The sequence below is a fragment of the Bos taurus genome, chromosome 19 (genome assembly GCF_002263795.3).
Source record: "Bos taurus isolate L1 Dominette 01449 registration number 42190680 breed Hereford chromosome 19, ARS-UCD2.0, whole genome shotgun sequence".
In the NCBI taxonomy this organism is placed as follows: Eukaryota; Metazoa; Chordata; class Mammalia; order Artiodactyla; family Bovidae; genus Bos; species Bos taurus.
The window spans coordinates 47,966,844-47,988,802 of NC_037346.1; the positions used below are offsets into that span (position 1 = coordinate 47,966,844).

Sequence of the window (21,959 nt, forward strand, 5' to 3'; positions counted from 1 at the left end):
CATGGATTGGCCCCACGGGTGTTGTGGGGCATGAGGGCCAGCCCTGCGCTTTCCCTTTGGCTGGGTTTCCCTAAACCCCTTGGCTGCTTGCTGATTCCTGCTTTTGTCCTGATCCTCAGGATGCTTGAGACATCAGCCATTCTGGCCAGCATCAGGTGGGAGGGAAGAGAGGATGGACTGGAGCTGGTGTTGTGACCTGGTTGGCACATTTGGCCTTGTGGTCGGGGTTCTGACCTGCTCTGCTCTGGCCCTGGCACCCCTTTAGGCAGAAGAACGTTTCCCCGAATACGGCGTCATCAAGGCAACCTGTTCACCCTGGTGCCCTCGAGCCGCTCCCTGAGTACAAATGGCGAGAACCTGGGCCTGGCGGTGCAGTACTTGGACCCCCGCGCGCGCCTGCGGAGCGCCGACAGCGAGAACGCCCTCTCCGTGCAGGAGAGGAGTGTGCCCACCAAGTGTGAGCAGTGCGCCCTGGCTGGGGAGGGCCTGCCTGAGGGATGCTCAGGGCGGGGGGCCAGCGAGTCCAGTGGGCTTTTGGGCTCAGCGGGTGGCTGCCCTGGCCCATCTGTACCCAGGGGAAGAGCCTGAGGGGGGCAGCAGATCCCCTGGACCTTAGTCCTCACTCCACTGTTGTGATGAGCCACTCCTCTCTGGCCTTTAGTTTTCTCCACGTTTAAATTGAAGAGTGATCTCCTTAATCCCTGACATAATGAGCTATCTGGGGGCCTTGGAAGTATAAAGGTGTTTAATCAGTTCAGATAAGCATTTAATCATGATTTTAGCCAGTCCTGTGCTTCTCAGGGTGTGGGCCTTGAGTTCTGATTGGTCAGGGCCCTGAGCCTGTTCCAGGTGAGGGTGGAGATGCTGTGTTGAGGTGTGGTGATGCTGGGTGAAGGGCAGCTCGGGCCTTAGCAAGTGCATTAGCTCTAATGCTCTTTCCTCCTGTTCTCCTGTAGCTCCCAGTGCCCCCATTAATTGGCGCCGGGGGAAGCTCCTAGGCCAGGGTGCCTTTGGCAGGGTCTATTTGTGCTATGACGTGGACACAGGACGAGAACTTGCTTCCAAGCAGGTGCAGTTTGACCCAGACAGTCCTGAGACAAGCAAGGTACTGCCTTCCCTACAGTCTGACTTCCAATTCCTCCTTCTCAACAAAATGCCTGTCTTGTTGCACAGACTAATTGCTTTAGATGCTACAGGTTGTTTCTCCCATCATTCTTCCTTCCAAGCTCCTTTACCATCTACCCCGGTCCTAGGGAGAGATTAGTTGGTGTCAAAGTACCTAACCGCCCAGACTGGTTTGGATGGCAGTGGCACAACGAGCAGCTCCTGCCCCCACCCCCCACCTCAGCAGACAGATGCCGTTCTCTCCCAGCCCCCGAGCCAGGAAGGAGCCCGTCTTTGGAGCTTAGCTTGGGCTGTGGCCTTCACTCCAGTTTGAGTGGACAAATGCAGCAGTTACCTGAACTCCTTAACTGCACCCACAAACCCATCTCCCACCCCACTGTCTGCTGTCTTCCAGCATGGGAGTGCCCAGTCCCACGGCTTAGCCAGCATTGTGGGCAAGGGCCAGACAGTCGAGAACATTCCCCCTTTTCTCCAGCTGAAGTTCCCACGGCAGATGGGCTCCTCTGAGGCCACTGACTAGGGCAAGCGGAGCTGACGCCAGGCAGGTAGAACTGAGGCCTGCAAGCCTCGGTGACCACTGGGCCCCTTCCCAGGAGGTGAGTGCTCTGGAGTGCGAGATCCAGTTGCTGAAGAACTTGCAGCATGAGCGCATAGTGCAGTACTATGGCTGCCTGCGGGATCGTGCCGAGAAGACTCTGACCATCTTCATGGAGTACATGCCAGGGGTATGTGCCCCGTGATGCAGGCAGACAGCAAGAGAGGGACTGTCATGGCACTGGGGCTGTGGAGGAGGGGTCACTTTGACATGAGTGGTTACCTGAGTCTCCAGAGGCTCCAGGGGAAAGGCGAGGCAGGGGCAGGGCGTGGAGTCAGCATGTCCTGCGTCTAGCTGCAGTGATGGTTTGGGGTGAGAATTGTCCCAGGCTCCCCTGACCCGAGGCTCCCAAGGCAGCTGCACCGTCCAGTAGGTACTGCCTTTATGTGGAGCACATAGACCTCCCTTCTGGGTTTGGGTCACCCTGGCCTGAGGGAAGGGCTGTCTCATACTTTTCTCCAAGCTGCCTGACAGCCCTTAGCTAAGTGCCTGGCCTGTCACAAATGGGGACTGGACCTCACTCCCTTGGTAAACACTGGGGTCTGGAAGTAGCCTTGCCCCCTTCCATCCTCCTTCCTGCAGTGACCCCTCTGACTCCTGTGGCTTTAGGGTTCAGTGAAAGACCAGCTGAAGGCCTACGGCGCTCTGACAGAGAGCGTGACCCGGAAGTACACCCGGCAGATACTGGAAGGCATGTCCTACCTGCACAGCAACATGATTGTTCACCGGGACATCAAGGGTGAGCGGGGCAGGCTGTGGGCTCTCCATGACCTGGGAACTTGGGGACTCTCTACCTGGTTGTTGTGAACTTTGTGAAAAGTGAAACCCTCATGACTTCCTTGGGGGACTGGTGTGAAGATCAGTTAAGTGATTTGGGGAAACACAGTGAAGGGCTCTGCAGATGTTGGCTGTGGTGACGACTGTTGGCTGCTGTAGGGCAGGTGCCTCCCACCACTATCCTGTTTGCTCTGTGCAGTTTCGCTCCAGCTCACAAGGCCCCCATCCTACCCAGCAGCCCTTTGGACTGGGAGGGAAGGACAGAAGGAGGATAGTGGCAAGTGCCAGGGGTCTAGGGCTGCAGCCTCTGCCCTTTCATGCCTTAGGAGCCAACATCCTGCGAGACTCTGCTGGGAATGTGAAGCTGGGGGACTTTGGGGCCAGCAAGCGCCTGCAAACCATCTGCATGTCCGGCACGGGCATGCGCTCAGTCACTGGCACTCCCTACTGGATGAGCCCCGAGGTGATCAGCGGTGAGGGCTACGGAAGGAAGGCAGACGTGTGGTAAGTGTGCTGGGGACGTGCTGGGACCCTCATCTCCTGGTCTGGGCTGTAGTGGTTCCAGCTTAGAAATGGGGCTGAGGGCTCTGCAGTGTGGCAGGAGTGAGGATTGGCCTCTGGCCAGTGAGGCCAGGTTGCAGGCTCCATGTGGGCAGGGGTGGTAGTGCCTGCAGCAGTACACACAGCAGATGTGTTGTGTTTTCACTCTGAACAGCAACTGTTTGTTATTGCTGAGAACTAAGGCCGTGGTAAACATCCCTGGGGTGTTTGCTAAATCCTTGAAAGAGCTCGGATCCCATCTGAAGGCCTGGATGGGTCTCTAAGCAGCAGTAGTAGGCTTCGGCTCCCTCTCCTAGTGCTCAGATGGCTTGCAGCTGCTCTAATTTTGTGTCCATCCTCTGAAAGGTCCTGAAAGTTATGAGAGTATCCCTTCCTCTTAGAATGTTACTGTAGGGGGTGGAATAGTGGTCCCTGAAGATGTCCATGTCCTAATCCCAAAGGGATGAGAGAGTGTTACCTTATGTGACAGTAGGGCCTTTGCAGAGTGATTTTTAAGAATTTTGAGATGGGGAGATGATCCTGGATTATCCAGATGGGCCCAGTATACTCATAAAGGTCCTTATAAAAGAGAGGCAAGAGTGAGTAGTAAGAGGTGTGACAAAGGAAACAAGAAGTTGGTGTGAGACAAGAAAGGAGCCATGAGCCAAGAACGCAGGCAGCCTCTAGGAGTGGGAAGAGGCCAGGAGATGGGCTTTCCTCTCAGAGCCTCCACAAGGAACTGTCCTGACTGGCCCACTGACTTCAGCCAGTGAGACTGCCCTTAGATATCTGACCTCCATAGCAGTAACACACTTAGGCTGCTTTTTTATGCTACTGGGTTCGTGGTCACTGTTAAAGCAGCAGTAGGAAACCAGTACCGTTATTTCAGAGCGCTTTCTGCACGTGCTCAGTGGTTCCCCCCGATATCAGGAAGCAGCCAGGTGGGTGCAGGTTGATGAAGCCCATGTGGACGAAGTTGACAGGGCTGTGAAACCTCTTCTGGCCATGGGGACCCTCTTCAGGGGTGTTAGCCCCCAGCCTGGCCCATCCTGCCTCAGTGTGTTTCGAGAAAGGCACCTCCTTTCACAGTGGTGTGCAGGGCGGCTGGGAGCTTGGGGCTGGCTGCGGGGTGACACAGGGGTTCTCTGTCTCCAGGAGCCTGGGCTGCACGGTGGTGGAGATGCTGACAGAGAAACCACCTTGGGCAGAGTATGAAGCCATGGCTGCCATTTTCAAAATCGCCACCCAGCCCACCAACCCTCAGCTGCCCTCGCACATCTCTGAGCATGGCCGGGACTTCCTGAGGCGCATTTTTGTGGAGGCCCGCCAGAGACCTTCGGCCGAGGAGCTGCTCACACACCACTTTGCACAGCTCGTGTACTGAGCTCTCAAGGCCACACTGCTGCCGGCCGCCCCCTCTGCATGGGCAAGGGGCTGCTGGGGGGCTCAGCCAAGTTGCTGCTTCTCCCGGGCAGGGCCATGGACCACAGAGCTGAGTCCAGCCAGCGTTGTCTGTGCCCTTTTGCTGCTGGGGCCCGGGGCCAGGGAGAGCGGCTGCAGCCTCACAGACTGGGAGCCCCCAGCCTGCCAGACCCGAGGCGCCAGCGTCCTCAGCTCAGCCTGGAGGGGAAGGAGCTGGAACAGTGTGCGAGGCACCCAGGGCCCCACCCTTGGGGCTGTGTCTTGACATGGCCATCAGCACCAGACCCCAGAGAGTCTGGGGCACAGGATGGACACAAGGGTCTGAATAGTGTTACTTTCATTCAGAGTGTTACTTTGTTTCTCCTCCCCATGTCTGGAGACTACCAGGGCATCTCTGGGCTGGATGAGCCCACCCAAGCCTGAGGTAAAGCCCAGCACCCCACAGCCAATGGAGAGCAGAGGCCGGGGCGGCCCTCTCCCTGGAGCCCCAGGCCAGCTTTGCCAGCCCCTGTCCTTTACCAAAGATGAATGAAGCAACTGTTATGCTGCCTTATTCAGGGAAGGAGGAGCCTGTCCTGCCTGCCCCCATGACCCTGCCCCACCACACACACCCTCAAGCAGGGGCCTGAGATGTGGAACTACCCCCACTGAGGGGAGACCCAGTTTTGTCAATGCAATTGTCTGTGTTTTACAAGTTGGAGTCACTCTTATGCTGTACCCAGTCTCTAAACTGGAGACTTCGTGTGCCCTCTGGGCTCAGTACCCCTGCTGTGGGCTGGGGCCTTGGGCCAGATTGGAAAGAGCTGAGGGTCATGGCCCCAGACCTTGTGCTCCTGGCTGGCACCTGTTCCCCCACTGGAGCAGAGAAGACCGACAATACGGTGAGGGCATCTGAGCCGGCTGGCTACCCTGAGCGGAGCGTTCCGCAGAGCCGGGGAGTTGTATCAGGCTGTCTGCGGGCTGTGACCTGCTAGGCCAGAGCTCAGCCTGGTAGAAGGGAGAGCCCGTGTGATGCCACCACCTGTGTCCGGAACCTCCAGCTCTGCTCCTCCGTGGCCAGCCTCGCCCATCCCCATGGGGTCTCAGCCCCTTTCCCTTCTCGCTCCCCTGGGGGAGGAATGGCAGCAGGGGTCAGGGAGCCAGTATCTTCAAGCAGCTTAGAGTCGGCCTTACTTACCTCAGCCTGGGCGCTGGTCCTTTCTTCCGGCCCCTCCCCTCCAAAATGTGCCTATTGCTAGAGCTCCTCCCTCTCAACACCCAGTTTCCTTGGGAGTTGTTGTTAAAAGAGAAAAAAAAAAAAAAAAAGCCAGTGCCCAGGGATGGGTGTCTCCAAGGAGCTGGGGATTCGCGCCAGGCAGCTCATTGCCAGCCATGCCCACTCCCCCACGGGCACCAGAACAAGCCAAAGCCTTCGTTGTATGTTGACGATGCACTTTTATGAATGTAGTTTCTATCGCTGTTTTTAGCCTTTTCACATCATGTAATGTGAGGCTTTGTACTTGTTAATTTATATCTCAGATCATATTTGATGGTTTTTATATATATCAATTCTAGACTGTTACAGGTGGACGCCTCAAGAGAGAGAAGAGCAAACGAAAGCAGCTGGTTTTGCAGGAATGTGTGTTGCACGGTGCCAGTTGGGCCTGGTCCCCTGTTTCCATCCTTGCCCCCCAGGGGCCTCTGTCAGGCACCCCAGCCGGGCCCTCTGAAGACAGTGAGCGTATGCTCCTGCCTCCACCTCGGCTCTTGCCCAGGGAGGGGACTGGCCCCTTGTCTCGACCAAAGCTGCCGATGGGCAGCTCGGCCTCTCCACAACCCTGTCCTGATGGCTGTAGCATTCTTCTTGGGCCCACACCCTGACCTCCAGTCCCCCACCCCAACAGGAAGTGGTGCCGGTGCCAGATGAGACGACTCTGCGTCCCAGGTTCAGGCTCTCAGAGCCCCACCCCCGGCGTCTTACCTCACAGGGAATGTGTTTTTAAAAATGAATTTGCCAACAAGCCAACAAATCCTACACTCCAAAAAAACAAGACCCTGAATTTTTTTTTTTGTGCCAAAAACTGTGGACATGCTGGCTCAGCATCCTCAGGACCAAGCTGTTGCTTAATTTTAATTTATTGTTTTTTTTTTTATTAAATAATCCAGATGAAAAGTTGTGGGGCCTAGGATGGCCTGGCCCAAAGGATTTGAAGGGCCATCTCCTAGCAGCCCCAGGCTGGCTGTGGGAAGGGCCATGCCACCATTTGCTCATCATTCCGTGGGGTATGTCGGCCTTGGCCAACCCAACATGGAGAGGCCAGGGCTGGGGACAGTCCACTCTCCACTGCCCTCCTGCCCACCCCAGCTCTGTGTGTCTGAATTGTGGATCGTGCAGAAGAACCTGCAGCCATAGTTATTTGACTATATCTTGACCGAGGGCTTGCAGTGCAAAGCCAGGCCAGTGTCGTGCATTACTTACAATAAAAGGGATCATTTATACTCAAGGGGTCCTGTGGCAGTGCTTTTGGTTGTGGGGTGGAGGCAGTAAGTGTTTACCTGGGAGAAACCAGGTTATGCTGCCTGTCAACAAGCTTGCATCCCTCAGCAGAGAACTTGAAATGACTCCCAGAGGGGTCCTCGGTTGGTGGGACTTGGCTGGTACCACTACCAGCTCAGAGGTGGCACCCTCTCTTCCTCCCTAAATCCTCGGAGATCTACTGAGGATGGTCCTACCACAGCTGACTTCCTGAGGTGACACTGTCAGCTCACCCGACTTGAGCGTCACCATGGCTCAGTTCCTAGGACTTCTGTGGCACCCACTAGTCCTCCCAGCCCCGGGAAGTCCTTGCTGACTGGAGTCACATCCTTGCAGGGCAGGTACCGCCATGAGCCACCTCTGGTAGCTCTTGGGTGATGTGATGCTGTTGCTTATCTCTGAGCAGAGGAAGACCATCCTCGTCTCCAGCTGAAGCCTCTGGTGCAGAAGTTAGAGCTGCCCTGAGTGAGGCTCTGTGCATTCCCCTCATGCTCTGAGGACCCAGGTTCAGAATGCCTACTCTGCGTCCTGTTAGCTCTGTCACTTCCAAAGGCAACACAGCACAGTGGCCTACCACCGGAGCTCGAGGCCCTGCTTCCTGCCCTGTTCTGTGGGCACGAGGTCACTGAGGAACTTAAGGACTTGCATAGCGTTAGGGTCGGGTAATCCCCTAGGAGTCTGCCCTCTTGTTCTGCCAATTTACACAGTCCAGTCAGCTGGGGGAAACCAGGACAGTTGGGTCTGGGGCAGGACAGTCCGGACTTCCTGTCTGTATTCTCCTGAGGGGTGGGGTCTTAGGTCCTCCTTGTTTGTGTCACTGTAAACTGTTGTCCCCAAGAGAAGCAGAAGAGCTGTTTCTCCTTTGACTACTTGGGATGGTGACCGAGTGCCCCAGTCCCTGGAGCTGGAAAAGCAGAAGGAAGAGGGACCCTGAAGGGGCACACTGACTCCTTGCTGAGGAAAGGGCATATAGACTAAGCTCTTGGACACAACTTGTTGGATCCGCTGGTTCACCATCCCTTCCTGATTGCCAGGACAAAGAGGATCTAGGTAAGGACTCAGCAAAAGTGCAGTGAGGCTCAGCACTGTCACCCGCTGATGGCCCGGCCTTGGGCAACACAGGTTGAGAGACCCAGTGGGGTTCAGTCCTCAAACTGAGTTCGGCAGCATGGAGAGACCTGGTTGGGAAGAACACCCCCTTTTCTCAGGCTGCCTGATAGACCCCTGACACCCATTACCCTGACCACCAGCCACCGCCACCAGTCAGGGCCAGGAGTGCGTTGGCCTGATGCTGTTCCCCTTCACCTCTGTGTGGTGAGTCCTTCCTGCCACAAACCGCCCCCCATCGGCCATACAATACAGAGTCAGAATCTGTCGAAACACGTTTAAAATAGGATTGATTACAACAGTCAAAACCGGCAGAAGTAGGAGGAGGGGGAATGTGGCCCCGCCAGCCCCCCACCAGTCCCTGTGGCTCTCAGCCTGGCGGGTGCTTTCCCTTCCGCTGCCTCCGCACTGTGGGGTGGTCCCGGCCCTAACAGGCATGCCCTGCCTCACCTCTGCAGGTGGAGGGGGCCCAGAGCTGTTGCAGTTCCCCTCCCTTCCCCCACTGGGTGCTGGGGGACATTTGGAGAGGCCCAGAAGGGGGCACCCTGGCTCACCTTCCTCCAGTCTCCATGGCTCAGGACCAGGCTAAGGGCAGAGGTAGATGGGGAGACGTGGGGGCCACACAGGCCCCTGGGTGGCAGTGAGGGAGCTTGGGACCCTGAGGGGGCATGCTGACTCCTTGCTGGAGAAAAGGCACCTAGATAGGGAAGCTGAGTTTGAGGGCCTCCCAGGGGGGCCCTGGGGTGAGGTGGGGTAGGCTGAAAGAAACAGGAAGTAGGGTGGTGAGCAAACCCCAATCCTGGTTCCCGAACCCCCACCGGCTGAGGAAGAAGGAAGGCATCCTGGAGCAGAGCCCTGCCCCTGCAACCCTCTGCCTGAGCAAAATGGCCTCATCCCCTTTCCACCCTCACCCGGGGCCGGCCGTCCAGTCTCTCTCCCACCGTTCCGATGCCTGCTCCAGGCCCTCTGTGGGGGGAGGAGGGAGTGGACAGCCAGAGGGGCCTCAGGCTGTCTTGGTGCCGGGGTCCACCTCCTTGTGGGCCCAGAGCTCCTTGTGCTGCTTCCGGCCGAAGCCTTCATCGTAGTTGCCTTTGCTCTTAAACAGCTGCTGAAAGTGGGGCTTGCAGTAGAATTCCCCGTGCAGTGCTGCGTAGCTGCCCAGGCTGCAGAAGCAGAACACTGTGGTCAGGTCAGGCCGGGTCAGGAGGGCTGGGGCGGGGTCAGGACGGGGGCGCACCTGAGCTTGGTGTGACAGTGCTTGCAGCAGAAGCAAGAGCTGTGGAAAATGAGCTTGTCGGCCACCAGTCGCTCCATGGGGTACACGGTCTTCTGGCAGGCGGCGCAGGTCTCCTTCACCTGGGCCCGAAGGCTGAAGGACTGTTCCAGGAGAGACTCCATCAGGGGCCTGACCGGCGCCCACCCCTTCCTCCCTGCACAGCCCAGCCTCGGGGCCCTACCTTGGAGCGCTGAACCGTGCTGCTGGAACCGCCACCTTTGGCTTCCTAAGAGAGAGGCGGTGGGGCAGGGTCAGCTGAGGAGGGCCCTAGACCATCACCAGCCCAGATCCCAGGGACACTCAAGGGGGAAGGGGAGGGAGACCGGCAAACAGGCAGCTCCTCGTCCCTTCAGGCCAGACACCTGCAGGGATGGAGTGCCCTCCCACCCCGGCTGATCACCTACATGGGAGGGGGTGGCCTGGGCGGCTCCGGCGGCCTGGAACATGGCTCGTTGGAGGCGATGGAGGCCCAGTGTGGAGACGCGGCACCCGCTGGGTTCTGCAAGGGGAAGTCGGTTGGGAGGGCCCTACAAGCCCTTCCCAGCCCCCAGGGTGAGGGTAGGGGTGTTTACAGGCAGGGGGCTGGGGGGCTGTGGTTGGGACTTTCCCTAAGTCATTTCCTGTTGCTCTGGGTCTTGCCACTTCCGCCCTCACCCACCCCCTGCTTCGCCCGCTCGGCCTCCACGCGGCTCCCCAGGGGGCAGGGGTCCCTGAGTGGAACCATGTGTCCCAGGAGGAGCGGAGTTAGCGGGCAGCGGCTGGGGGAGGGGATCCGCGCAGCCGCCCGAACGCTTCGCGGACCCGGACGCCGCCTGGTGCGAGTGGAGGTTAGAGGCGGGCGGCCCCAGTGGGGCCGCGGCCAGAAGCGGCTGCCCCGGCCTGACCCCGGCCCGAAGCTGCCCAGTGCGGGGCCTCGGGTACGCTCTGTTCGGCGGACCCAGCCCCTGGACAGCGCCCGCGGCTGGGCCACCCGCCCCGCCCCGCCCCGCCCCGCCGAGCTGCCGCCCGCTCCTCCGCTCCGAACCCGCGTGGACCGGACCCCAGACCCAGGACCCCGGCGGGCCCAGCCGAGGGGATGGACACCGGCCTCGGGACCCCGGGCGAGAGCGACGGACTGAGACGCTCGGCGTCGGGACCCGGTGGGCGGCGGCCCCTGCGCCCACAGCCCCCACCTGGGCCGCCCGAATCGCGAGCCGGACCCCGGCCCCTCCCCCGGCCCGCCCGCGGGTCTCACCGGGCCCCGGCCTGGGCCGCGGGACGGGGGTCGGTCTCCGGGGGAAGCCTCGGGTGCGAGGAGCGCGCGGGGGCGAGCTGCCGCCGCTGCCAGTGGTCCCTAAGCGGCCGCGGCCGCCGCCGCCTTATCGCGGCGCCGCCCCCGCCGGCCCCCGCCCCGCGCCCGCCCATTGGCTCCGCCGCGCCCGGTGCCGCCTCCGGGGCCCCGGCGCCGCCGCCGACCCCCTTTCTGCGCTTTGTCTTCCCCTCGCTCGGCGTCCCCCGCCTTTGTCTGCCCCCCGCGCTGACCCCGCGCTCCGCACCGCCCCTCGGGCTTCGCGCTTGCCCGCCTCGCGAAACCCGTCGCCCCGTCGGCCCGCTCAGGACCGAGGCAGGGACCGGAGCCGGAGGGTCCGCCCCGGAGGCCTCGGGTCAGGGACCAGTACAGGTGGAGAGATGACTCGGGTGACAAATGGCGCTCCCGACGAGGCGGCGGCAAAGGATAACTGGGCGCGCCTGGGCCTTTGGCTGCTTCCATTTCCCCGCTCCGGGGGCCCTGCCGGCGTCCCCGCGCGGCTCCCACGCCCCCTCGGACGCAGAGATGGCAGGAGCGGCCCGGCACGCGATCCTGCCGTGCGAGGCTCGGCCCCGCCACAGGCAGGGCCCTGGGGGCCCCCGTGGCCACCAGCCCTCAGCCCCTTCTGGCGCCCGGCAGCCTGCGCCTGCGGTGCCCATTGCAGTGGCCCTCGCGAGGGCCCCGTCCCAAAGCGCCTCTGGGGCCCGACTTTGTCGGCTTAGTCAACCCCCACTCCCGGCTCCAGCAGGCACCGCTGCCTGAGAGGTCGAGGGCACCCCCTCTGGGGAAAGATTTCCAGCCTTCAAACATGCAAACCTGGGTTCATCCAAACCTCATTTGACACAGGAGGCAAGGCCTGAAGATCTGAAGTGACTTGTTCAAGTAACAAAGCCGAGCACCAGGGTTGGCGTCAGAGGCTGGGCCTCTGGACCCCTGTCCCTGTGGTCAAGCCGGTGGGCACCACAAGTCCCGGGTACACAGGAGGCCAGGCGTCTGACTTCTCAGCTCCCCAAAGAGCACAGGGGAGCCTGTCCCCACGGCATCTCTGCAGGGACGCCAGGGACTGCTGAGCTGCGCCTGCCATCCGGCTGGAAGCTGTTTCACAAAGCACAGCGCTAAACATAGCTCCTGCCCACATGGTGGCAGGAACAGAAGGAGCGGCTCCAGACGAGGCCCACACACTTGTCAGGAACAGAAGGGCTCAGCGCTGTCTGCCTGGCACGGGAGTGAGGGAGGCATCGGGCACCCCAGCCCCAGGCTGTTCCCATGGCTGCCTCAGGGCACCCTCCCTGTGGTTCACTTTTCTCCTTAGACCCCTGTCCCTCTTTGGAGGAAGATTTACATTCGGGTTGAGCTGGAGCCCTCAGGCCTTCCCGGATGGGGTGTGTGAGAACTGAAACTGTTAAGGGGCCTCTCTTTTCTCGCTGAGCTTCCACACCTGTCTTCAGATTCTCAAGGGGGTTGTGGTGATGTGAGAAAGGTGAAGCCCCCGGAGGTGTGGAGAGCAGCGCTGGGCTAGCCCCTGGGCACCGCCTGCCCCTCGGCCCCCCTGCCCTTCCCAGGACCATCCGTGTGCTGAGCAGCAGCAGTTCCCACAGAATCAGCACTCTGGGCGCTAAGGATGAGCTGATGGCAAGGTGAAGCAAGCAGACCAGAGTAAAGAAAACAAGCTGATAATGGTGTAAAGAAAAGGGAACTTGAGGTTTAAAGAAAAAAAAAAAAAAAGAGCTGGGCAGGAGGAGTGGAAATAAATGTGAGCTGGCCTGCTCACTCCCTCCATTTCAGGGCTCCCCGCTCCCGCCAGGGTCCTGCCTTCTCCTTAACCCCTGTAACTGGGGAAGGTCTTCTATTTTTCAAAGTGTTGTTATAGTTTCTCAGGAAAGGGAAAGCGAGGGCATGCGATGGGTTGAAGCAGCCACAGGGAAGAGGGAGGGGCACTTCCCTGATCTGACGTTTGAAGGCTGGGGCTCGCTGGAGGGGCGCCCACCCTGAGGGACGGGTAGGGGAAGGGGCCCGGCCGGGGCACACGCAGGTCAGGAGGAAGCAGCGTGGAGGAGACCCAAGTCATCCCCTGACCCCTGGCCCAGACTCCTGGCCAGCAGCCAGGACAAAGGGGAGGACCGGGTCTGGGTCTTGGATTACCTGCTCTCTGAGTATTAGTTTCCAAGGTAAGGAGACACCACAAGTTCTGTTGCAAAACAACCCCCTTCACCTCCTTTGCTTCCAAAAGGGAGCCTCTTCTGCCTGGCCTCCACTGGCCCAGATGTGGTCCCGAGGAAGGGCCAGCACTCAGACCCTTCCTGCTCCAAAGTGTTTTGATGGAGACAGGCTAAAATGGTCCCAACATCAGATAAAAACAAATCTATCATGGGTTTTAAAGGAAACATGTGTTGTGAGGCTGTCTCGTGAAGGAGGTCACTGCTATGCCTCCATGGGCATGCATGGAAACGCTCTCAGATGGCAGAACCCAGGGCGGGATGACCTGTGTCCGAGCCTGCATGGCCAACGCACAACGATGTCACTCTCCAGTGGATTCTCTGGAACTTTTTAATTTGTTCTGGCAATGAAACTAACATGGCATAAGAACTTAAGCCCCTCAGGCTGGGCAGCACCAAGGCAGCCAGCAGGGGTCAGTTAGATGGACTCCTGGTGGGAAAGGAAGGAGCTACCCAGATGAACCAAAGTGAGGTGTCAGGGGCCGAGTGAAAGGAGGATGGACCACCCAAGCCTTAATCTAGTGCTTAAAGAGAAAAAAATACCCTGTCCTTCAGTTATTAGGGAGAAGCCTGGGGGAATGGGGCGGGGTCCCTCCATAGACCTATAGGATCTGAGACTAGGGGAGAAGAAAGGAACTAGGCTGATGGGAGAGCCAGCATGGGAAGCCACAGCTCCCCAGGCAAATATAACCCTGGGCTTGGACTTCACAACCCCCACGGCCAGGCCAGGACAGTGGCTCTTTCTTCTGCAGAGGTCAGGCTGCCTGAGCTCACAGGACAGGGAATGTTAGATTTCTGGCCCCTCCCAATCCCTGGGTGTTGGGGTTCCCTCATGTCTCAAAAGCCTTGAAGCAGTAAAGTTTCTCTCCAAGAATTGCCTTTCCAGTCCCTAAGCAGCCAGCTCTCCTGGTGGAAATGTCCTTTCTGCCCCATCTGCCCCCAAGAGGGTGGGAATGTGGCCAGCCCTCAGGAAGGGTCCCGGAGGCGCACGCAGCCCAGGATGGAGAACAGGCACCTTCTTTAGAGGCTCAGAACTCCCAGTCGTCCACCTCCAGCTCTTCCAGGTTTGTTACCAGGCCAAAGATCCCACTGTGATCCTGAGACTGTCTGCCTTCAAAAGTGGTGATGGGGGTGACAGGTCGGAGTAACTCGGGCAGAGCTTCTGAGGCACGTCGCTTGATCTGGGGAGAGAGTTGCGGGTGGATCCTGTTGCTTCCAGCCTCAGGACATGGTGGGGCAAGGGACCATGGGTCAGGGACAAGCAGGCTGCTAGAGGCAGGAGTCTCTGAGGGGAGAGGAAGGAGCAGTGCCTTTAATGGACTTTGGAAACATGGTCATGTCTCTGACCCATCGAGAAAGTGAAAGTGTTAGTCATGCAGTCATGTCTGACTCTTCTGCCACCCCTGGACTGTAGCCTGCAAGGCTTCTCTGTCCGTGGAATTCTCCAGGCAAGAATCCCCTTCTCCAGGGGATCTTCCGACCCAAGGACTGAACCCGGGTCTCCCACACTGCAGGCAGATTCTTTACCATTTGAGCCTCCACCAGGGAGGAGGAGATAATATCTAAAGACCCAAAACTAAGGGGACTGAGGGTGGCTGGAGCCACAAGCAAGGAAAACCACCAGCAGGGGGCCCAGGGAAGGCTACTGTACCTGCTTGAAGAAAGAATGGTTCAGGAGGGTGCTGGCGCTTGGTCTGCAGAGGAAGAAGAGGCCAGCATCACCCCTGTGCCATTTCCAGAATCCTGCTGCCACTGCCTTACCCTCAGGTGCCCCTCTCCTTCCCTCGGCTCAAGAAACAACAGCCAGAGTGACCCAGCTGGCTTCCTAGCAAACCCTGTGCCACCCGCTCCCACTGTGGGGACTTCGGACTCCTCCAGGGAACCCAGACCTTTCTGGGACAGGTGCGTCCTCTCCAACACCCGCCCCAGCCCCGGGTTCCCCGCAAGGCCCACCCCAAGCCCCACAGGTGCACCTCATGTCCGGATTGCGCTGAAGGCACTGCTCCACAAAGTGGTGGAAGTGAGGCGAGAAGGTGCGGTGGTAGGGGTGGGAGGGCGAGTCGCCGTTGGAGGTCCTGGGGGTGCTGGGGGCCAGGCTCTCGCTCAAGCCCGAGTTGGCCGCGGAGCGCGAGGTGCTCATGGTCAGCTCCTCGGCGGGGATGGTGCTGGTGTCCAGCAGGCAGGGCACCGTGCCGTTCAGCTTCTCCAGCAGCATCTGGGGAGGACAGAGCCAGGGCCAGGCTGGAGAGGCCCCCGGAAGGACTAGAATTCCTTCACAAGTCCACTTTTCCCCAAACACATGAGTGATTCAGGGGCAGCAAAGACAGAAGTGGGAAAAGGCCTGTCACTGTCTTACTCTGATTTTCTCGACTCTGTACCTAGACAGACATCCACACCCTCTTGTCTAGTCCATCAGAGCTCATCCATCTGCGAGACTCACTTTTCTGAAACACGCATCTGATGCTATTACTCCTGTGCTCAGAAGCCTTTGACAGTTCTCCACATGCCCTAGGACAGGAACGGAACATGCTGGCCTGGCCCACAAAGGCCCTCGTGACCTGCCTGGGCTTCCTTCTCCAGCCACGCCACCTGGCAGCCCCGCAGAAGCACTCATACTTCAGCCATATGACTACCTCCTGTCCTCAGATTCTGTGCTTTCTTGACTGGGTCTGTCACAGGCTATTCCCTCTGCTGAAAAGTTTCCTTCCACTGGAAGCTCCCATTCTTCACCTAGTTAATTCCTATTTGCCTTCAAGTCTCAAGTGTCCCCTCCCTGAAGCCGCCCCGGGTTCCCTCCTCTAGAGCTGCCCTCTGGCCCCTCTCCAGCCGCCTGTGTCCCCACGGGGCAGGCCATCTGTGGGTTCAAGGAGAGGCTTACTCAACGGGCACAACCCAACCCCTCCGGCCCCCACCACCTCCTCCAGGTCGAGATCATGCTCCAGGAACTTTGGCCCCAGGTAATCCTTGCCCAAAGAGCCCAAGTCCACTTCCTGGACTTGGCAAGATCTGGATAAGTCTCTTCCCTGAGTCCAGCTCCAAGGGAGACAATACAGACTCCTGGCTGCATGTGCACCAAGAAGCCAAGGGCAGCAGGCAATTCAAAGGGGCGTGAACAGGGTGGGAGGTGGGAGGGAGGTTCAAGAAGGAGGGGACATGTGTTCACTGATGGCTGATTCATGCTGATGTACGGCAGAAACCAACACACTATTGTGAAGCAATTATCCTCCAACTAAAAATAAGTAAATTAAAAAAAGCGGAGGGAGCATGAACAGAAGGAGGCTGGAGATTGCAAAGGTATTGACTGGAAAGTGGTAGCACTGAACCTGAGAAGTCTAATTCTAAATTAGAAGTCGGCCTTCTACAGCATCACCGACTCAATGGACATGAACTTGAGCAAACTCCGGCAGACAGTGGAGGACAGGGAAGCCTGGCGTGTGGCAGTCCATGGGGTTGCAAAGACCTGGACATGACTTAGTATCTGAAGAACAACAGCTTTCAGGTATACTGATCAAAGTAAAAAAACAAAACATATTTTATAAACTTGAAAAACTTCTCAGGGACTTTCCTGGAGGTCAAGTTGGTTAAGACCACACTTCTACTGCAGGGGCATGGGTTCAATCCCTGGCTGGGGAACTAAGATCCTACATGCCATGTGGTGCAGCCAAAAATTGGGTGGAGGGGGGGAAATGTCAGTTTAAAAGTAAAAATACACACTTGGTATGTGGGCTCCAGGCCTGTGATCATGAGCAGCGCTTACTTCTGTGACCCCCACCTCCCAGGCTCCATTTCCACCACAATTATCACAGACACAAGTGAACAGTCACACAACTATACCCTCTCCACACACACTGGGGCTCTTGGAGGAAAGGCCTGGGGTATTCATCCTAGCATCTCGGGCTGGTGTCCAGAGTGTGAGGTCCTCAACAAGCATTTGTGGGAGGCAGACAGGAAAGGAGGACAGAAGGAGATCCCTAGCTGCAGGCTCACCTGGGTGGCAGGCATGTCTTTAAAGGGGACGTGGCCATTGGCCAGCTCACAGGCCGTGATTCCCACACTGTAGATGTCAGACTTGGCATCGTAACCCTGGAGATTCTATATCAGGAGAGAAGAGCCACAGGTCACTCCACTGGAGCCTTGGTTGTTGTTCTTAGACAAAGAAGCAGGTGGAGCAGAAACTCCCCAAACTGGGATGAGCTGCGAGGCTTCCCTCACCTGTACGCTGAGGAGTTGCTGCTATTTTAGAACTAAAGAGTGTCTGGCTAAGGCTGTGTGGGAGCAGGGGGGAGTGCCCCGCTTAGAGCAGGGATGCAGAGCGCCAAATGCTCGAGAATCTGGCGCTCTCTCTTCCCGTAAGATGGGAGCATCTCTGAAGGGAGTCTCAGTGCAGCTCAGGACCCGCCAGGGGTAACGGCATCACCTGCCAGGGACACAGCATACCTGTGCTGCAAGGGGCCTCCCAGGTCTACCGGCCAACAGGGGAGCCCTCTTTCCAAGAACCCCCGACTCCGCTCAGAAGCAGAGGGCGCCCCCCCATCCCTAGAACTTCTTGAAGGCCTCCTTGGAGGGTGGTATCACAAGTCGGTGGGGGCAGGGGCTCCTGAGATCCAGGGCACCGACCTGCTGGAGGACCTCCGGGCTGAGCCAGGGCAGAACCTTGATACTGTACTTGGGGAAGTCATGGACCACACGCTGCCGCTGCCCATGGCTGATCATGCTGAGGTTGCTGCGTAAACCCGAAAGGTAGACCTTCCCATCGGCGGAGATCAGAACGTGGCTGGCTTTGACGCTCCTGGTGGGCGGGGGGTGTGTGTCACCAGGCGGCAGAGGAGGCCCTCACAGCACAAACCTTTGTCTTCACACACTAGACCCAGTTAGCTCTCTCCCCTGGGGTGTGTATTATACACATACATACAGATTATTGCTTTCCTGGTGGCTCAGTGTTAAAGAATCCGCCTGCCAAGAAGGAGACTCAGGTTTGATCCCTGGGTCAGGAAGATCCCCTGGAGAAGGAAATGGCAACCCACTCCAGTATTCTTATCTGGGAAATCCCATGGACAGAAGAGCCTGGTGGGTTACAGTCCATGGGATTGCAAAAGAATCGGACGTGACTTAGCCACTAAACAACATATATATACATATAATATGTGAGTACACATATACATACATATTATATATACCTGAACATGTATTTTTGTGAAAAATTCCAAACATACGGAAAGAGAAAAAACATCATGACCCCATTTACACATTACGAGGTTTTAAAACTTATTTATGTTTTGTTCAAGTTCTCTTTTATGCTCACAGACCACTGCTTCCTCTAGTGTCTTCCTCTTTAATCTGTACTTTCCGTCTGTAGGTGTTCTCACAAAGTGTACTACTGTTTCGCACGCATTTTCTGTTTTGACCTAATGGTACTGTGTTAGGCAGCCCATGTTTCAGGGTTATGTTTCTGAGCTCCACTGTGTTGCCAATGGTATACACCTCATTGTTGCTTCTAATTGCCACCTGCACTCTGGAGTGGGGTCTGACATTTACTAATCCATTCTTCTAGGAAAGGGCACTCAGGTTGACTCTAATCAGCACGAATATGAACACAGATGTCTATGCACACATCCCCTGAGGTGCCTGTGGGTTTCTTTGGGGTGTGCACCCAAACGCAGCACCGACGGCCCCGGGTCTGAGTGACGCTGACTGGCTGTGTGGGGCCACCTTCTACCATGTGGATGGGAGGCCCACCTCCTCACCACACTGGTCCTCACCCAGCCTCTGAATCCCTGCCAGGCCCCCCACGGGCATAAAGTGACATAACCTTGTTTTCATTTGATTTTCTAATTCTTGCTGAGTCATGTGTGACTCTTTGTGACCCCATAGGCTGTAGCCCGGCAGGCTCCTCTGTCCATAGGATTTCCCAGGCAAGAATACTGGAGTGGGGTGCCATTTCCTACTCCTGGGGATCTTCACGACTCAGGGACCAAACCTGAGTCTCTTAGGTCTCCTGCATTGGCAGGCGGGTTCTTTACCACTGTGCCACCTGCAAAGCCTCTCTGGAGTGTTCATATGACCATTATTAGTGTTTTGGGTTTTCCCTTGTATAAACTTCATATCCTTTGCTCATTTTTCTATTGCTTTGCTATCTTTTTCTTACGGATTCACAAAATCGGTTTTGGACAAAATGAACAGCTTCCACACTCTAACTCCTTTCTTAACTTTGTCCCTGGTGCCCTGTATTGGAAAGAAAGCTTTAATCTTGATATAATCAAATCAAATCCATTTTTTTTTTTTGGGCCTTATGTTTTGTGTGTGTAAAACATTTAGAAGTTATGGTGTGCCTCAGGTCACAAAAATATTTCCTTGCATTTCCTTCTATGTAAGCCTAGAGCTTGCATTTAGGCCTTGCAAACATCTGAACTACTCCTCCGCACATGGAATTAGGGAGAGGTCCTGGTTGTACCATCTTTCCTACCCCGAACTGCTTCTCCCCAACACCATCTACTGAGCAATCTGTCTTTTCCTGAGCCTCCCAGCTGAGGGCTGACTCCGGGGAGCACACCCCAGCAGGGGTGCTCCAAGGAGGGAACGGGTGGGTGCAGAGGCCCACATTGGATAGTCAGTCCCCTCACACAGTCCTCAGGAAAAAGCTGCTCAGTAAAGAGAAAGTCAGCAGCTTCGCACGGACAGGGCAAATGCTCCGCGCCTCCAGCAGAGGAAGGGCAGGACTCGCGCCTCGACTTAACCTCTGGCTTCACTGACTTCAACCTTCAACCGTTCCTTTGAGGGCTCACGATCCCAGACACCGCTCGTGGAAAGGCTGAGAGGCCTGCGAAAGCAAGCACCTGTGCACGTAGCCCATGTGGTGGATGTAGTCCAAGGCCTTGAGCGCCCCCTGCAGGATGTAAGCGATGGCCAGCTCGCTCATGCCGTCCATGAAGTGCGTGCAGATGAGGTCCTTGGCGGAGCCTGAGGAAGAGGGCCGAGGGGACAGGGTAGGTAGGCGGCGCATGAGCGAGCTGCTGGCAGAGCGCACAGAACCCCTCTCCGCCAGGACCCCCTGCCCACTCACCGTACGCCATGAACGACGTGACGACCCACAGCTCGTTGTCCGCAATGAAGGTGGCTCCGTAGGGTAGGATGTTGGGGTGGCTGAAGAGTTTAGAGACGTGGAGCTCCCCCTGTAAGCATTGGTGAGCTGCAGTCAGAACCAGGGGGCAGCGACTGCCCTGGTGGTCCTGTGGCTCAGACTCCACACTCTGCAACGCCAGGGGCCTGGGTTCGATCCCTGGTCAGGGAACTCAATCGCACATGTCGCAACTTACAGTTCTCATGCTGCAACTAAGACCTGGTGCAGCCAAATAAATATTAAAAAACAAAAAAGAACCAAGGGTCCCCGAGGAGAAGGCACAACGTGACAGTGGCAGCGTGAACACTACGGGGACCGAGAGTCCCGGGAGCGACCGGGACTGAGGTGAGAGGAGCCGGGCTCTGCTGTCTCTGCAGGGAAGTCAGCCCTGCTCCACCAGCTTCTGCCTAACTCCGGCTCTGCCAGCCAGTCCTAAAGGGCCTGAGAACCATTCCCCACCGCCAGGGCAACTGCTGAGACAGCAGAGGGTGGCAGTGCACTGCCTCGGAGACGTGAAAACAAACTGCAGACTGAAGACTTGGGAAGTTAAAAGCTTAGCTCACCTTCAAGGGCCAAGGCACACAACTCCTCTTTAAGACAAGAAAACAACAACAACAAAAAATGTTTTCCTATTACAAAGGAAAGTGTTGTTAGAAACAGAAATGTGGAAAGAGCGCCTTAAGAACAACTACTAAACATGAGAAGAGATTTCTCCAGCGACCTCAGGTTGAGAGCTCCTCTCCTCAGCAGCAGCTATAGAAAGCCTAAGACTGATGGAATTCTAAAGTAAATTTGGACAAAAGATGTGAAAAAAAATTGCACAAAAGAACTGCAGAAACTCCAGGGTCCTGGCCTCTGGGAAATGAGCCAAGGCCAAACAGCCAGCCCCTTCTAACCTGTCCACAGTTCTACAGAATGAAGAAAAGAATCACAGAACCCAGTGCGCTCTCGAACAAACTCAGGTATGCTTTTTCCAAATAACTGAGCTAGGATTGACTTTCTGTCCCACCCCGAGACCCACAAAACTACTCTGAACATATGAACTGGTATCAGAGCACCTTCAGAGGAGTTGAATTCAGAAAAACGCTGTAACTGAAGAAGGGGAAGGGGCCCAACCAACTGTACTTAAAATACACTGACTCAGGCCCTCCTCCCTGCACCAGAAAAGAGACTGTCTGAGTGTGGAGCTCGTCACTTACTAGTGTGTATGTGACCAGGGGCGAGTTACTTAGCCTCGCTGAATAACAGATACATGAATACATGAGCCACAATGCGTCTCTAGAGAAGAGGGAAATATACATCGGGCTGAGCAGTGCTGCAGAATCCTTAATACCAAACGTCCAAGATTCTTCACTGGGAGCTTCCTTAACTTCTTGGCTTGGTCTACCTTCGTTTCCTGCCAGCTATTTCAGAAGACAGATGTAAACATGCCTTGCAATTACTACTGGGACTAAGAGCCCACCCTCCAAGTGTCACAGTCCTTTCCGATTACCTGTAAGAACGTCACCATCTCATTGGAGCAAGCCTCGAGGTTAATCCTTCGCACCGTCACATACTCCCCTGTTGGTTTGTACCTTGCTAGATTCACTGTCATCAGGTCCTCGAATCCTTTGCCTAAAAGAGAAGAAGGCTGTAAACAGGGACAAGAGCAATACCAGCTTTCATCTTCTTTAAAGAGACTTGATTTTAGAATGAATATATGTATATGAGTAACTGAAATGCTTTGCTGCATACCTGACATTAACACAACACTGGAAATCAACTATTCCCCAATTTTAAAAAAAGACTTGATTTTAAAAGAAAATTCAGATTAAAACTTTCACTTCTGTTATATCTTGATTTTTTCTTCTTCCATCAGTTCCTTCTCAGACACCTATCCTAACTGATGATGGCCCAGGACACCAGGAGTGTGCAGAAAAAAACTGAAAAAGAGCCCCTCTCCTGAAAACGTGATTGATCTCTTTCTCCATACCTTGAAGAA

General features: G+C 56.6%; 4 protein-coding genes across 32 annotated transcripts in view; 2 read left to right on the forward strand and 2 right to left on the reverse strand.

Annotated features, from left to right (window-relative positions):
• Positions 1-6,937, forward strand: part of MAP3K3 (mitogen-activated protein kinase kinase kinase 3) — a 61,228-nt gene extending 54,291 nt beyond the window's left edge. For all 5 annotated transcript variants that reach the window (XM_059878574.1, XM_005220981.5, XM_010816434.4 and 2 more), the window contains 6 exons: positions 266-457; positions 957-1,105; positions 1,719-1,850; positions 2,330-2,459; positions 2,824-3,001; positions 4,193-6,937. In XM_059878574.1, the coding sequence (XP_059734557.1) occupies positions 266-457; positions 957-1,105; positions 1,719-1,850; positions 2,330-2,459; positions 2,824-3,001; positions 4,193-4,421 (1,010 nt within the window). In that variant the 3' untranslated portion in view covers positions 4,422-6,937. The remainder of the gene's footprint in view (positions 1-265; positions 458-956; positions 1,106-1,718; positions 1,851-2,329; positions 2,460-2,823; positions 3,002-4,192) is intronic.
• A 1,407-nt stretch (positions 6,938-8,344) lies between these two features.
• Positions 8,345-13,068, reverse strand: LIMD2 (LIM domain containing 2). Of its 3 annotated transcripts, none has more exons than XM_005220837.4 (5): positions 11,478-13,068; positions 9,762-9,856; positions 9,539-9,583; positions 9,319-9,458; positions 8,345-9,244 (listed from the first exon to the last, which is right to left on the reverse strand). In XM_005220837.4, exons 2-5 carry the CDS (start codon positions 9,801-9,803, stop codon positions 9,085-9,087), a joined length of 387 nt encoding a protein of 128 aa, XP_005220894.1. In that variant the 5' UTR covers positions 9,804-9,856; positions 11,478-13,068; the 3' UTR covers positions 8,345-9,084.
• LOC132342982 (basic proline-rich protein-like) lies at positions 9,819-11,367 on the forward strand. Its single transcript, XM_059878371.1, has 2 exons — positions 9,819-9,909; positions 10,091-11,367. Exons 1-2 carry the CDS (start codon positions 9,819-9,821, stop codon positions 11,365-11,367), a joined length of 1,368 nt encoding a protein of 455 aa, XP_059734354.1.
• A 106-nt stretch (positions 13,069-13,174) lies between the features above and the next one.
• Positions 13,175-21,959, reverse strand: part of STRADA (STE20 related adaptor alpha) — a 32,763-nt gene continuing 23,978 nt past the window's right edge. For 19 of the 23 annotated variants that reach the window (XM_059878008.1, XM_059878007.1, XM_059878013.1 and 16 more), the window contains 8 exons: positions 21,471-21,592; positions 19,922-20,030; positions 19,695-19,818; positions 17,479-17,650; positions 16,849-16,953; positions 14,835-15,076; positions 14,513-14,555; positions 13,175-14,042 (listed from right to left, as the gene is read on the reverse strand). In XM_059878008.1, coding sequence (XP_059733991.1) covers positions 13,890-14,042; positions 14,513-14,555; positions 14,835-15,076; positions 16,849-16,953; positions 17,479-17,650; positions 19,695-19,818; positions 19,922-20,030; positions 21,471-21,592 — 1,070 coding nt within the window. In that variant the 3' untranslated portion in view covers positions 13,175-13,889. 23 annotated transcript variants of the gene reach the window in all.

Coding starts and splice junctions, on each gene's coding strand:
- LIMD2 (XM_005220837.4), bottom strand. CDS start 9,803: ATGTTCCAGGCCGCCGGAGCCGCCCAGGCCACCCCCTCCCAT. Junction 9,584..9,761: donor CCCAGGCCACCCCCTCCCAT/GTAGGTGATCAG, acceptor CCTCTCTCTTAG/GAAGCCAAAGGTGGCGGTTC. Junction 9,459..9,538: donor GCACGGTTCAGCGCTCCAAG/GTAGGGCCCCGA, acceptor CTCCTGGAACAG/TCCTTCAGCCTTCGGGCCCA.
- LOC132342982 (XM_059878371.1), top strand. CDS start 9,819: ATGGAGGCCCAGTGTGGAGACGCGGCACCCGCTGGGTTCTGCAAGGGG. Junction 9,910..10,090: donor AGCCCTTCCCAGCCCCCAGG/GTGAGGGTAGGG, acceptor CATGTGTCCCAG/GAGGAGCGGAGTTAGCGGGC.